The 14,167-nt window shown below is 33.8% G+C and overlaps 1 protein-coding gene across 7 annotated transcripts in view; it reads left to right on the top strand.

Annotated features, from left to right (window-relative positions):
• Window positions 1-14,167, top strand: part of RFX3 (regulatory factor X3) — a 265,759-nt gene that overhangs the window by 191,371 nt on the left and 60,221 nt on the right. For all 7 annotated transcript variants that reach the window (XM_019730013.3, XM_074330488.2, XM_074330486.2 and 4 more), the window contains 2 exons: window positions 4,418-4,599; window positions 8,105-8,224. In XM_019730013.3, the coding sequence (XP_019585572.2) occupies window positions 4,418-4,599; window positions 8,105-8,224 (302 nt within the window). The remainder of the gene's footprint in view (window positions 1-4,417; window positions 4,600-8,104; window positions 8,225-14,167) is intronic.

Genomic DNA, 14,167 nt, shown 5'->3' with positions numbered 1-14,167 from the left:
TCTATCCTGATTAATATAGATTAAATGCAAAGGTTGAAAGATGCAATTATCTTCATTTCACCCTTACAGGAATTTGTTAGTTCATTAGTAGAATAATCAGCTTTTAAAGATAAAGGTTAAAAATTCCTATGGTATTTTATGGCCTTTTAAAATCACAAGTACAAACCAATGTTTTGTAAGACATTTTATTAAATAATAAAAAAATAGTAATAATTTAGTTCTAAATTACTTAATGTTAAGGGTATTGAATTATAGTGTTGAAATACATTTTATTAAAGACAGAACCCAAGGGAAAAATATATCTTATAGCAGGCATTCACTTCCCTTGGGTAGTACATGGAGTGTTTGCCTTTAGGTTATTATACTGAACTTCCAAGGATTATAATAAAAATAATCCTTTTTTATACTATGTTTTAGACTCGAATGTGTGATTTACAATTTCATCACTGTGTCAAAACTTAAAGGTTAATTTCTGGCATGTAGAATGCAGATTATAATCCCCAGCTAAATCTCAAAAGTCCTATCTGGTAGGTCCTAAGCCAATTTCCATTTCCGCAGTGAGTTTCTAGGAGCACTACCCCTGTATGTAGGCTGGCAGGCTTCCTCGCTGGAACAGTTGTGGCTGCAGCAGAGCCACCTCCATCCTTCAGGCCTTTTACCTGTACTTGATCTCCATCTGTTTCTCCAAAGTGATCTCCAGGCTTCTGGCAAGGAGTAAAAGTTCCTTCTCCTGTAAACAAGGGGTAGGGAACAAAATATAGCTTTTCTACTGTCAAAGCAATGGTCACCAGAATACCCACTCTTGTGAAATTTTTCAGCCAACTAATGATTATTATATATACACACATACACACATTATATACACACATATATAAATATATATGTACACACACGTACATATGTATTAGAAATAAACTCAGATTTTAAAAAATTAGTATAGAAAGAATCTTTAAAAATATAAAACCATACAATAAGAACAATCAGTTTGCAGAACAGTCCAGATACTTGACTTGTTTAGACATTTCAGAGGACCACGTCGCCAATCCAATAAAAGATTTATTTTCCCTAAATTATGCACTGGGACTTAACCAATATCATTTAGGCTTCTGTGTATTTTAAGCCAACTTTTGCTGTAACTATCTCACTATTTCTATGAAAAATTTTCTTAGTTAAGAATGGTCTGATTAACCTTATATATGTAAATCTACTTTTGGATTCAAAATATTTTATATTAAACTTTAATATTTGCTAGTTTTCAATTTTATAAAAGGCAATTTATGATGAAAAACCCTTCAAATATTTTATGATTGGATTTGCTTTTTCAAATATTTTAATAAATTTTCTTGTCTACAAGATAATTTTCTTGATCACGAGAAATTAGTTAACTCTCATTTTTAGATATTTGTCTTTACTGTTAAGTAATTAAACATTAAAAGAAGGCTAGTGAATAGTTCAGGCAGTTTGCAGAAATTTTCCATTTGTATCTGGTTAATTGAACATATTATTTTCATTTACTTTGTTTCTTATTAAAAGTATTTTACATCACATCTATTTTTATTATATATGTTTGGTTATAAACTTCATGTTATAAAATTGACCTTTTTTTCATTAGCAAAGGAAGAAATATTTGACTTTTATTGATTTTTTTTTTTTTTTAATCATGCTATTTGGGATTTGACAATATACATTGCACTATTAGGGTACATAGATATATCTATACAAACATATCTTTAGAAATTTTAACTGACACATATGTGGGTTTCATGCTTGTGGATGTGGGAACTTCATTAGTTCAGGTGTAAACTATTACTGTTTTTCAAAAAATATTTACAGTTTTTATATGTTTGCCTTTCTGGGGATTTCGTTTCTTAGTGTATCCTTCATATTCCTTGATCTCAAGGAATTGAATTCCTCCAATAATATTCCTATATTCTGTGTTTCTATATTCCTAATATATGAAGAATACCAGTGGAAGGCTGTGTCTCATATGTAAACAGGAGCCAGCCCTTGTGTGAAGTACGTTCACTAGAGAAGCTCCTAACACTATTCAAGTGAGGAAACAATGCTTTCTGATCCCAGTTGTCATATGGAGGCACACAAATGAAATGTGTAAAGCAGGTTTGATTGCCACTTTTTATGTGTGATATCTGTCAGTTGCATTTGTAATCAAAACAGTCTTAAAATTTAAAAAGAAACACTAAAGAGACATCCTGACCCACTGCTGTAGGCAGAATACTAGTCTGAGCCTTAAAAACTAGATTTCCCAATCAGTTTACCTCTTCTCTTTTACAGTAAATGAATTTGTCATTCTGTGTTATTTAGAATACTTAGAAATCATGTTTGAATGCCTCTGGAAACGTGTTTACTGATAGGTTACAGATGATTCATATCAAAAGAATAATTTATTTTGTCATTATAAAAATGAATATTTTGTATAATCTTTTAAAAGGGGATAGGGTAGAGTTGTATATGTTACAGAGGCAGTAGGTGTGTTTAAATGCACATATTCATATGCGTATGTGGTTCGTAGAGTTCCAGTCTTCCTCACCAGAAAATGAATTTAATTTTTACAAGTATTCTACTCTGTCTTGTAAGCTTGGTGGCCATATTTTCTAATCCAATAGCAGTATGGGTTTAATGTAAGAATATTTTAAATTATAATGGTTTTAGAAACTTCAGTTATCACAGTTAAAGGCAATAATCCTGAAAATATTTTTAATAAATTTTCATATGAATCTGAAAGTTCAGGTTCTGAGTTTGATCACAAATCTTAAAATATGTACGCAAAATGGGGAAATGCTTGAATTTGTTTGAGTGTCCATATTATCATTTTGGGGAGATGATTGCAAATTCCTAGAGGACAGAGGTGGGATCACATTCATTTTTACATCACTAGATGCTAAGCTTCGAGTTCATACCTGGCTCATAGTTCATGCTTAATAAAAGAACTAATGTGTGGGATATAAAACTAAAAGCAATAAAGGAACAAGACAAACAAAGAAACAAACTCATAGACAGAGGCCAACAGTTCAGTGGTTACCAGAGGGTAAGAGGGGAGGGCGGTGGTAGAAGAGGGAAAAGGGGATCAGATATATGGTGATGGAAGGAGAACTGATTCTGGGTGGGGAACACACAATGTGATATATAGATGATGTATTACAGAATTGTACACTTGAAACCTATGTAATTTCTCAAACCATTGTCACCCCAATAAATTTTAATTAAAAAATATATGTATATACATATATAAAAATAGAATTCTTTGGCTTCTATAACTTATGTTTAACTTGAATTGCATGTAAAATATCAACCCTTTATCACACCTCTTATGTATGGCATGGAAATTTTGTTGAGACAAGTAATGTGAAATATTTGCTGCTTTTGTGGAAATAACAACTGGTATGTGAGTAATCAGGAAATGTATGTTGGAAACCAGACTCAAGCTGAGATAATATGTGACCTTAAAAAAAGGTCATTTAAATCTATTTTAGTTCTCTTTCTGTAAATAAATAAATGAACAAGTTAATAATTTTGCTAAGTTTAAAACTCAACAACATATACCTAGGTTAGATTTTCTAAAAATTTATTGCTCATTCATTACCTTAAAGATTATTTTTTGAAAATACACACAGGACAGCATAGAACTTTAAAACATGAACTATAGGCTTAAAGAATACTGCTTTATCAACTACAGTTGTAGTATGTCTTCCAAAATTATTTAAAAAACAAACATAGCTTTGAGATAGAAAAATTCAAATGATTATAATAAATGATGCCTTTTCATTACGTATAATTTTTTTTTCCCTGTGTCTATTGAGTTTTTTTTCCTTCTGGGGAAGAAATGACTTTTTCTCCTTTCTGCTTGCAGAATTTGTCCCAGTAGTTAATATTGTTATTATATTATCTTGTGTCAGTAAATTAGAATTCTCTAAAAATGACTAGAACCTTAATGCAAAAACTCATTCAAGGAAACCTGCTCTTCATGTGTTATAACAAGTGAACACAAAAGACATATTATATAATTGATTACGTCGTGCTGCCAGGTGTGGTAACATGTTTTGTTCTATAACAATTATAAATTATTTTTATGACCAGTTAATGGGATTATTTGAATTCCATGAAGAGATGTTTGTCTCCAAAATAGCAATCGATACAGGGAAAATTATTTTGTCTCTAAATGTGTTTGAATGGAAATGGTCTTAGGTCATAAATGATGTACAGTTTTTTATGTTTCTGAGTGTTTTCAAAGTCAGATTACACTGGTCTCTGAATTACAATAGTTTACTCTGTTACAAGGCTTGATGAAGATCTTCAAAGTACTTCTGTATATTGTACTTGCAGATATGATATTTTGTCTTGTAGACATTCTGGTAAATTATATGGTTTCTCTGTGTTTACTCTGTCTTATTTACACTAGCTCCAGTGGCTGTTGGACAATTACGAGACAGCAGAAGGAGTGAGCCTTCCCAGAAGCACTCTATACAATCACTACCTACGACACTGTCAGGAACACAAACTGGACCCAGTCAATGCTGCTTCTTTTGGAAAACTCATAAGGTCAATTTTTATGGGGCTACGAACCAGGAGATTAGGAACTAGGTTAGTACTGAACAGTAAGATCATAAATTAATCTCTTTTTCAAGCTAAAGCAGTTCAGTATATTATTTGAGCAAAAGTACTTGATTACAGATAACATAAAGAAGAAATACAAAATTAGCTCAGTTTATCAAATCCCTCCGGAAAAGGAAAGGTCATTATTCATTGAGTACCACCAAACCAGAATGATGCTTTGTCCTAAGCATGAATTGAGCAAAGCTTTGAGAAGGAAAAGTTGATTCTCAAATCACATAGGAATGAGCAGACCAACGTGTTAATGCAAGATTTACATATAATGCTTTAAAAATTAATATGTATCACTATCGTCTCTTTTTGAAAATAACCATACTAAAGTTGTTGAGTAAAGTAACATGGTAAATGGAAAACTATGTATGTTGATTCTTCCAAAATTAAATTGATAGTGTCTCTTCAATTTGAATGGAATAAGAAATTAAAGCTGATTTTTTCCTTTCATTTCTGGAGACCAATTAAAAATCATTTGGTGAACTTGAAAAAATATGGGTGTTTGAAGCCCTCAACAATTACATGGTGCTATTTACCTCTTTTTAAACTCTTCATTATGAAACTGCATGTATGGAAGTAAAAATATAGTACAGTTTCATTTCATGGAAGCCAAAAAAGTGAAGAAAACTGTTAGTTTCTATGTTTATTTCCTTTTGAAATAGATAATGTGTTTTTGCTAATATGAAAATAATGCTTAGAACTGTGTGGCTTCATTTTTACTTTTGTATAATTTTTACAAATTATCAAAACATAAATATTTTAAGTAGCTGGACAGAAATATATGGATGCCTTTGATTTCCTAAATCTTACAGGAATCCACATTAAAAAGTATAAAAATACAGATGCTACACTGTATGACATTAGATGATATACCTTTAATAAGTTATTTTACAGGTTCATAGTATTCTAGTAAATGGTTTTTAATATTCTTAATTAAATAAACAGAGCCTTAGTAATTGACCTTGTTATTTATAATTTATGCTGAAGAGTATGTCAGTTTTATGACATTTACAAGGTCTGTATGTATTCAAAGTGTGAATTATTTCATTCTGTTGAATTTCAAATGATGATGTAGCTTTCAGAAAGCTGGAGGTTTAGTTCTTTCATAAGTGTAACTTTTCCTATTAGCTTTCAGTCCCTTGAAAAAAATCTTTCTGTTTCTGGAGTATGTTTTTCCCCAGAACCTCGAATAGCTGACGGCTCAGTAGTTATGCATACCATACCAATATTTTGAAACTCTGGGCTTTATTCAACATTCTAATAGCTGTATTGTTGTGCTTCTTTTGTTAATGAAAGAGATTTCAATGGGTCCTATTTTGAGGCTCCATTCAAACCTTGAAACACATCTTTAAAATAGAAAGTGACAAAATTGGGGTTGTTTGGGTCTGTGAATAAGTAAAATCCATACTCTTTAAGTACTTATTGCAGTATTGCAGCTTTTACTTTCTGGTGTTCTTCCCGCCCCTCCCCTTCACTGTATAACAATTATGTTTCCAGTTTCTTTTAAAATTGTATATAGTATTTGTAATTAGGGTTGGAAAACAAAGCCTAGACAAATAAGGAGAAAAGAAATCCTATGGGGATGGTTTAAACAAATGCTATGTTAAGAAGATAGCAGAACTCTAATATAAAAAAAAACTGCCCATGGTAGGGGTCGGAGTACTACCAGAGAGTCTTTTTAACATGGAAACTGTATTAGCATTCACTTTCTACCTCTAACCCAGGAGACAGAAAGAAAATCAGTATAAATCATGAGACAATTTAACTCAGATACCTTTTTTTTTTTTTTTTTTTCCAAGTAAACTGTAAGCAGAACTGTTCATTTATCCATCAGTAAAATTAACTGGTGAATTCATTCAAACCAGTACCAGACCTTTTCTCAAGTTTTGGAATTAAGTAACAAGTAAATAAAATCACCATGTTTCTAAACAAAGACAAATCAAAAGGTACCTTTAGTAGATCCCCTTTTCAAGTTAAGTGTAAGCAAAGAACATGGGACCTGCTGATCTCCCTCATCTCCTATGGAATAGAAAGAACCACCTCTCCACCAGACCAACCAAAATGCTGACTTTAAGAAACTGAAAAGAAACTAGACACTTCATCTGTTTTGTGGTCTCACAAGAGAGACACCATTTTACCCTGTGGCTTTTACATTTGGCTGTGTCCCCTGGTTAATCTCTTTTGCTTCCCACCCCTGCCAGAACTCCATGTCATTCTCCACTCTGTACAAGAGGACACTAGTAATTGGGTGTGTGGTATTGTTTGGTTTTGCTTTTTGCTCTATTCTGCAGTGGATTTTGGAGACAAGATCTAATCTCTGCGAGTGGAAAGTCTTTCTTTAGAAGCAGTAGGTTTTCATACTGGTTTATTGTACTGAAACTGTGTAGGTATTCAGATGCCCTGTTTTTTTTAAACTAGCAATATTGTTTATATAAGAAGATTTTAATGTTTTTTTCAAATATATAGGGTTCATCTAATACATGTTCTTTAATCTTGGAAGTAAAATTCTGTTCTACTTTATATAAAATATTTAGTCTACACTCCCCTTGCATTTCTTTTTGTAAATGAAAGAAAAAATTGAAAAGAGCCCTGATGTCTTGCTATATATAAGTTTGTGGAAAACTATTTTCTCTTTGCAAAAATTTACATATTTAAATGTTATTTTTGCAAGAATTACAAATTTCATTTGGAGCAAAACTTTGTCGTTTCTAATAACAAACATGGTCTTTCTCACGAACATGGTGAAATTGTGACATTTTTATTCCAGTTGGAAATTTGCCATTTTCACAGAGAAATTTCCCCAGGTATGTTGTGACACATCTTATTCAGTGTACAAACTAATATGAATCCAAAAGACTAGAGATTAATAAAGTGTTTCAAAATGAACAGAGTAAATGCATGCTTCTTTTTAGATTTCAAAATACTAAATATAACAGACTTCACCATGACATTTGTGTCAGTGAAATTACCTTCATTATCCCTGCAAAAATAGAACTTGAAAAATGTAGAACTTAATGCATATCTAAGACAGTAGAAATAAGAATTTATTTTCGTTTGGTTTTGTATAACCTCTTTATAATAAATTCTCATTTAGCGTGCAACCCTTTATCCTGTTAATGAATCTTTGTCCAGAATTTTTTCTGTCCATTACCCCTTCCAAATTAAATTTAAAATGTAAATTTGAAAATAAAATGTAACTTAAATGGAGTAAGTTGACTATTTGACTAATATTTAAGAGAGTTTATAAGGAAAGATTTTTCTTAGGGCTTCGAGCTGATTGATTCAGAATTTTATTTTGATTCTTCAAAGGTGGCCCCCATAAAAACATGTAAGTATCCAGAACACATAATCATAAATAGGTATCATTAATATATTGCTTATATATATATTTTCCAAACGTGAAGTTAAATGAATGTCCTAAGTGATTAATATTGGTTTGACTGACTTTTTTTTGTTTCTAATGTTTGTTGTTCTTTTTATGAAGAGGAAACTCAAAGTACCATTATTACGGGATTCGTGTCAAGCCAGACTCCCCTCTTAATCGTCTACAAGAAGACATGCAGTATATGGCTATGAGGCAACAACCCATGCAACAGAAACAAAGGTAGATTCTGGAATTATCATTGACATGTCAAGGCTATGTATTTCTTTAGAAGTTTGGTCTCCCTTTTTTCTGAATAAACATAACAAAAACCTAAATGTGCAAGAAAATCACTATTGTTGGCATGCTTTCACTACAGACAGTTCTCAAATATGATTTAGAATTTTGTTCATCCTGTCTAATTTCCAGATCTTTTAAAATTACTTCTCAGTCAGTCTGTTTGGCCCCTTTTCAGTTAAATGTGACATCCCAAACTATTCAAACAGGGTAACTAAACACAAAACATAAAGAGTAAATACCAACTGTTTCAGTATTCATGAGTTTCTTATTTGCTTTTCTGCACATCCCTCAAGTCATTCTTTTTGACACTATAAATTCTTGCAGAATGTTTGGGACTTCTTACATTTTCTTTGAATCCAGCTTCGTAGATGTAGATATTAGAGCTGTAAGAGAGCTCATGCATTCATGGATGGATGGATGGATGGATGGATGGATGGATGGATGGATGGTGGATGGATGAATAGAATCATAGATCTTAGAATTGAAAAATACCTCAATATAGTCTGGCCCTGCAGCCTTGTGAGAATCAAAGCATTAATCATCCTGTTTTTCAGTTAAGTCCCAGAGAGGTTAAATTATTTGAGCAACCCATAATGCTGTTGCATAGCCAAGGGTTTTGTAGTATTACGTGACTTATATCACGGTTAGGAGTTAATAAAATGAAAGCTCTCTCACTCTTTACTGGTGTAGCTCTGTCATGGCAGTAGTTAGTTTTCTTTTCAATTGAGCATACAGAATTAGGTAGGAGAAAGATAGTCTACATATCGGTAATCAGATAATCTCCATCAGCCTGCCTAAACCATTGATCTGGGATACTGAGTCGCCTTGGCCAGATCTCCTCCACATCCATACTGCCTTAGTCAGAAGTATTAGCTCTAAGTCACTGCTGGAGAAAGAATGTATCACTCAATAGTCCTTTGCCTATTTAGGCAGTAAGCACTAATTGCATCTCTGCTACATACTAGGCCCTGCATTCAGAGATAAGAACAGTCCCTACCTTTGAAGAGTTAAGACATTAGAAGGAGAGGCACATGGGATATTTTTGTCCTTTAAGTAATGCAATGTGAGAAGTGCTGAAATAAGGCTTTGATCAAGGACCTATTGGAATACGGAGGAATTTTCCTTAAACTCTGGGAGAGGGCAAATTGGGAAGTTTCATAGAGAAAGTGCTATTTGAGTCGGCATCTAGATCAGAAAGAGGAGAGGACTGTTCAGGCAGAGGGAACAATGTAAACAAAATCAAGAGGGGTCAAGTTAATGCCTTTGGTAAATGCTTTGTGATTTGGTGAGGGTGGTACTGCAGGAGGACAATTGAGAAGCTGAGAAGTTCAGTGGTAGATGAGATTTAAAAAGTAGTTTGGATCACAGATTAAGGGATTTGGTTGTTTATGGAGCTAGTAAGTTTGTTCTTTGCAGAACATATAGCTTTGAAGCTGTGTAAGGCTTTCAAGCAAAACAATGAAACTTTCAGATTTTTTCTAGAGAGATGACTTTTTGGTTTTGGGCAAGACATATTTAATGAGAAGAGACAAGAGCTAAAGAAACTGGGTATGTGGTTTTAACACAGTCATAGTTTCTAGTGCAAGTGTCCCAGACTGAAGAGTCAAGTCAAGATTGGATATTATATAAAAGTATCTTAAGGGTTTTAGATATTCAATTCACAGTTTCTCAACCTTATTTTTATAGGTATAGTCTGTGAAATATATTCAGAAGGGCTCTGAAAAATAATAAAATGAATCATAGGACAGTCCCTTATGTGGTTGGAGACAGAGATTATGTGAGTTGTAATAAACTGTTACTATCTTGGGTTATGATTATTTTTTTACCTGTTAGTGGCAGCAGTTAGAGCTTTTACTTTATGGTGTGGTCTCTGCTCTCATGCATAGCAAAACTACACAGTGAAGATGAGAGTGAGATCAAGAAAAAGAAAAGTTTGATTCCCAAAAAAAAACCACAACATACTCCAACTTAAATATGAACAAAAGCTTGGTGAATGATACCTAAGACAATTGAAGCATACTTCTTTCTGTGATACAACTGCAGAGAATCCTAGCAAGTTTTCCTGGAAATGGAAGCTTTCAAGGGACATTCTTTATTTAAAAAGCCTGGATTAGGTAAGCAAGACATAGGGGTTAACAAAAGGTCTCCTTATGAAAAGAATCCAGAGCTAAAAAGGTTAACAAACCATGAAAACACTGCAATCTCAGTTTAGTAGTAATTGCTTTTAGAATTAGATATAATATGGATGTATTTAAGAAGTGATAAAATTCTCAGCGATATCAAGAAATTGTGCCAACTTTAGTTAGTGTGCTTCCTTATGAAATAAGAATGTTAGAGAACCAAAGAAGTACTGAAATGTCCTTTAATTTGTTGGCTTTTTTTAATTTAAAAAATTGTAGATTATGGACATTTGCTCTTGGAACGGTGTCTGGCCAATGGATTGCAGTGTTAGTGTAATTAACTTCGAGGATCTCATTGGAATAAGCAGGCCAGAGGGAGGTTTCTGCTCTCTCTCTGAAGGATCCTGTCAACTGGCAACATCAGAAGGCCTTAACTGAAGCCAATTCTCCGTTCATTGTGCAGAAACATTTGGATAGGAGATGAAGAGTTTGTCTCCCTAAGTCTGGATGTAAGGAATAAGAGTATTTGTTGAAACAATGGCAAAAGAACATTATATCATTTGTTTTGTGGCTTATAAAATAAGATACTTCCAAAACTCAAACATCCTATTGAATATGTTAAAATTCACATACGAAGAGACTGCTATTCTCTTGTTAAAATACGAGTGGCATGTGAAAGGTTTAAAATATTTTATAGCAGGTACTAGTATTTCATATTTTAGAATATTAAAATTATTTAAATGCCTCTAGGTTTATTGTGTGCACCTGTATGTGCACATCTTCCATAGTATAAATGTACACATTTCGCTTGTTCTTCCAGTAAGAAAATTCAAGCATATGCAGTGATTATTTTATCAGATACAAGCGAAGTTTCAGAGCTCAGTTCATACCTTTTTTTTTATAAGTTCGGAATCATACTAGTTGTAGTGGTAATAATGATTATTGTTTTGTATTGCTTTATAATGTTTAGAGCCTCTTTACATATGCTAGCTCACTTGAAGATTTGATAGCATAGTAAAGGAAATTTCCATTTATCTACAAATCAGATTTCCAGCAACACCACCATATGGAACATAGCCATGAGTCTGGAAATAAATGGAAACAGCTTTTGATTGAAAAACAGATGTCGCAGAGCCCGTAGTTTAGCTTAATTGAAAAGATGAAGCCATCCTCAAGCCATTTACCTAAAATAAAGGAGCAGATTAGAGCCCACTTGATTCATAGGAAATCATGAGGTATAACAGCTGGCAAGAGGAAACATAAGTAGACAAGGGTCTTCTGTTTGCTTTGGGTTATTCAGCACACAGCCTGTACACATTCCATGGAGGGACAAGTAGATGTAGGCACTCTAGTAGGCCCATTGAATATCACTCTAGTGACTAGAATCTAGTCTAACACAGTGTAATAACTGTTTGGCATATTGCTGACATTATAGGTAATCAGCAAGAGGTTAAGTACCCTGGTGAAGGAAGCAGGAGAATGTGCAATGGTTCTTTTCTTAGTATCTTCTGGGGAAAATATTTCATATGAAAATAACTTCTGCAAGTAAATGAGGTAATCTTTGGTTTTCAAGAAAATTCAGTCATGAGCCAACTTATTTACCATAATTTACACAATAAATAAATTAGGTTATTATAGAACAAAAGGGAGATTAGTAATTTTGAGCTCTACAAACTAAGTAAAACTGTTTGCTGCAGTTTATTCTTAATATTTAAAGGGAGCGCTTAGAGAGGGTTGCTACCTATATTTTAGTTATTCTTCCAAGTCCTCCTAGCAGAAGTGGTGGGATGGAGCCAAGTGCTTTTGGTAATGTCCTTGATTGTGTTCAACCCCAACAGCCGTTGTCAAAATATTAAGCTGCAGTTATCATTCCTTCAACAACTACTTAACCAACAGCTGCATACAGAATATGTCCAACACATCTAAACGAGATATCAGAGAATCATAGAATATAAGAGGTGGAAGGAGGAGATCACGACTCCAACTCATCCTCTTGATGAGAAAACTGAAATCTATAAAGGGTAGATAATTTATCCACCATCATGTAGCAATCAGGACTAGAATCCAGTCCTCTGGTCTCTATTCTTATAAGAAGAATTCTACCCTTAAAGAGGTAAGATAACCCGAACAGAAACATACACGTGAAATAAAAATTTTGCATATAAAATAAAGGGAAACCCCCATTATAGTAAGTATGTCTTAAATAAGTGAGGAAATGCGCCACTTTCTATCTCTGAATGATCTCTTCACAGGAATTGGATTCTGTGAAAGAAGGAACCTTTGTGGCACTGAAGTGAGGGAACTAGAGGGCACCTGGAAAGATGGTAGAGCAAGGCCACTTTTGCTTTGGCTGTAGACAGGTGTAAAAGCCTTCACGTCCCCAAGGAGTGAGGGAGCAGGACAAGAACTTTTGCCATTAGAAGACCTTTCTTAATATAGGTCTCATAGATGAGTGGAAAAAAGCCTATATTTAAAATTGGGAAATGTGGATTTAAACACAGGCTGCTTTCGCCCTTCGGCAGAGTGTGTGACTGAACTCCACTAAAACTCGGCTTCTTCATCTGCAAAATGGAAATCAATAATAGACTAACTCACAGATTGTTTGGAAGTTCAAGTGGAAAAAATGTATAAAGGTTTTTTTTGTAACTGGAAACATTCAAGTGTTAGATAAATAATAATAATTATTGTCATTATTATACTACATGCACTTGAGAAAACTATTTCTTTAGAATAAAGGCTGTTTTGGAGAAGGATAAAACCTGGCATTTGGGCAAGTTTGGCTTCCATTTCTGCATACCTCTAGGCCAGTGGTTTTTCATCTTCCATTGATGTGAATAGTTTACCATTCCTTTCCTAGACCATGAATTTCCCCAGGGTCATTACAGAGCTAAGCACCCAGTGCTGGTAAATGACGCAGAGGCCGATGAGGGTGGCAGGATTCTTTAGCGGAAAGAAGATGAGGTGCCTGCATGTTTGGCTTTTGGAGACAAATAAGGAATCTTGACACTGAGGTATTAAATGTTCACTGTGCCATTGTAGCAGTCCCTGATGTAAAGGTATTTTCCATTGAAGATAGGAGAATCACATTGAGTAATTACTAACTACAGTACTCATGTAAAGTTTAGTAATGAGTCACCGCTCATCCTTCTCATGCATGTTTATTGAGTATTTAAAATGTTCTTCAATAAGCACTTCATCTGCATGATCTCGTTTGGCGATTATATTATTTACTGATAAACAAGCTAAGGCCCATTGAATTTTGCTATATCCAAGCTCTCTAATTTAATTTTTCCCTAGCTAGAGTCTCAGGTACGCTTTTTTTGTTTTTTGTTGCTATCTTGGCTTCACTGAGACAGGTGGTCATTCTCCAAATTAAGGAGGAGTGGAGGCATCACTCTAAAATCAGTTCAACAGAAAGGGCCAGCTGTAGATAAAAGGAGTATCATTGAAGCATATTTGTAACAAGACTATATCAGTTCTATGTTAACCATACAGTCCCTATGCTAAGAGGACTCAGTGAAGAAATTCATGAGGTAAGGGAATTGCGTCTGCTGCTTTCAACATTGCATCCTCAGCACCTAGTATAACACTGAGCACATCATCAGAGCCCTATAAATACTTTAAATGAATGAATGATCCACAGGTTTTATTTTAGCCAACAGCTTTAAACTTCTCTTTTCCCTCTCCTACATTTTCTACTAAAACCATCGCACATAATACAACTGCCCCATTTGGATTTAATTTTTTCCTCTTTTCCTTGTCCAAT

The sequence above is a fragment of the Rhinolophus sinicus genome, chromosome 16 (assembly GCF_057876585.1).
Source record: "Rhinolophus sinicus isolate RSI-liver-muscle chromosome 16, RSI-T2T, whole genome shotgun sequence".
NCBI classification, from domain to species: Eukaryota; Metazoa; Chordata; class Mammalia; order Chiroptera; family Rhinolophidae; genus Rhinolophus; species Rhinolophus sinicus.
This window is presented reverse-complemented; position numbering and strand designations above follow the sequence as displayed.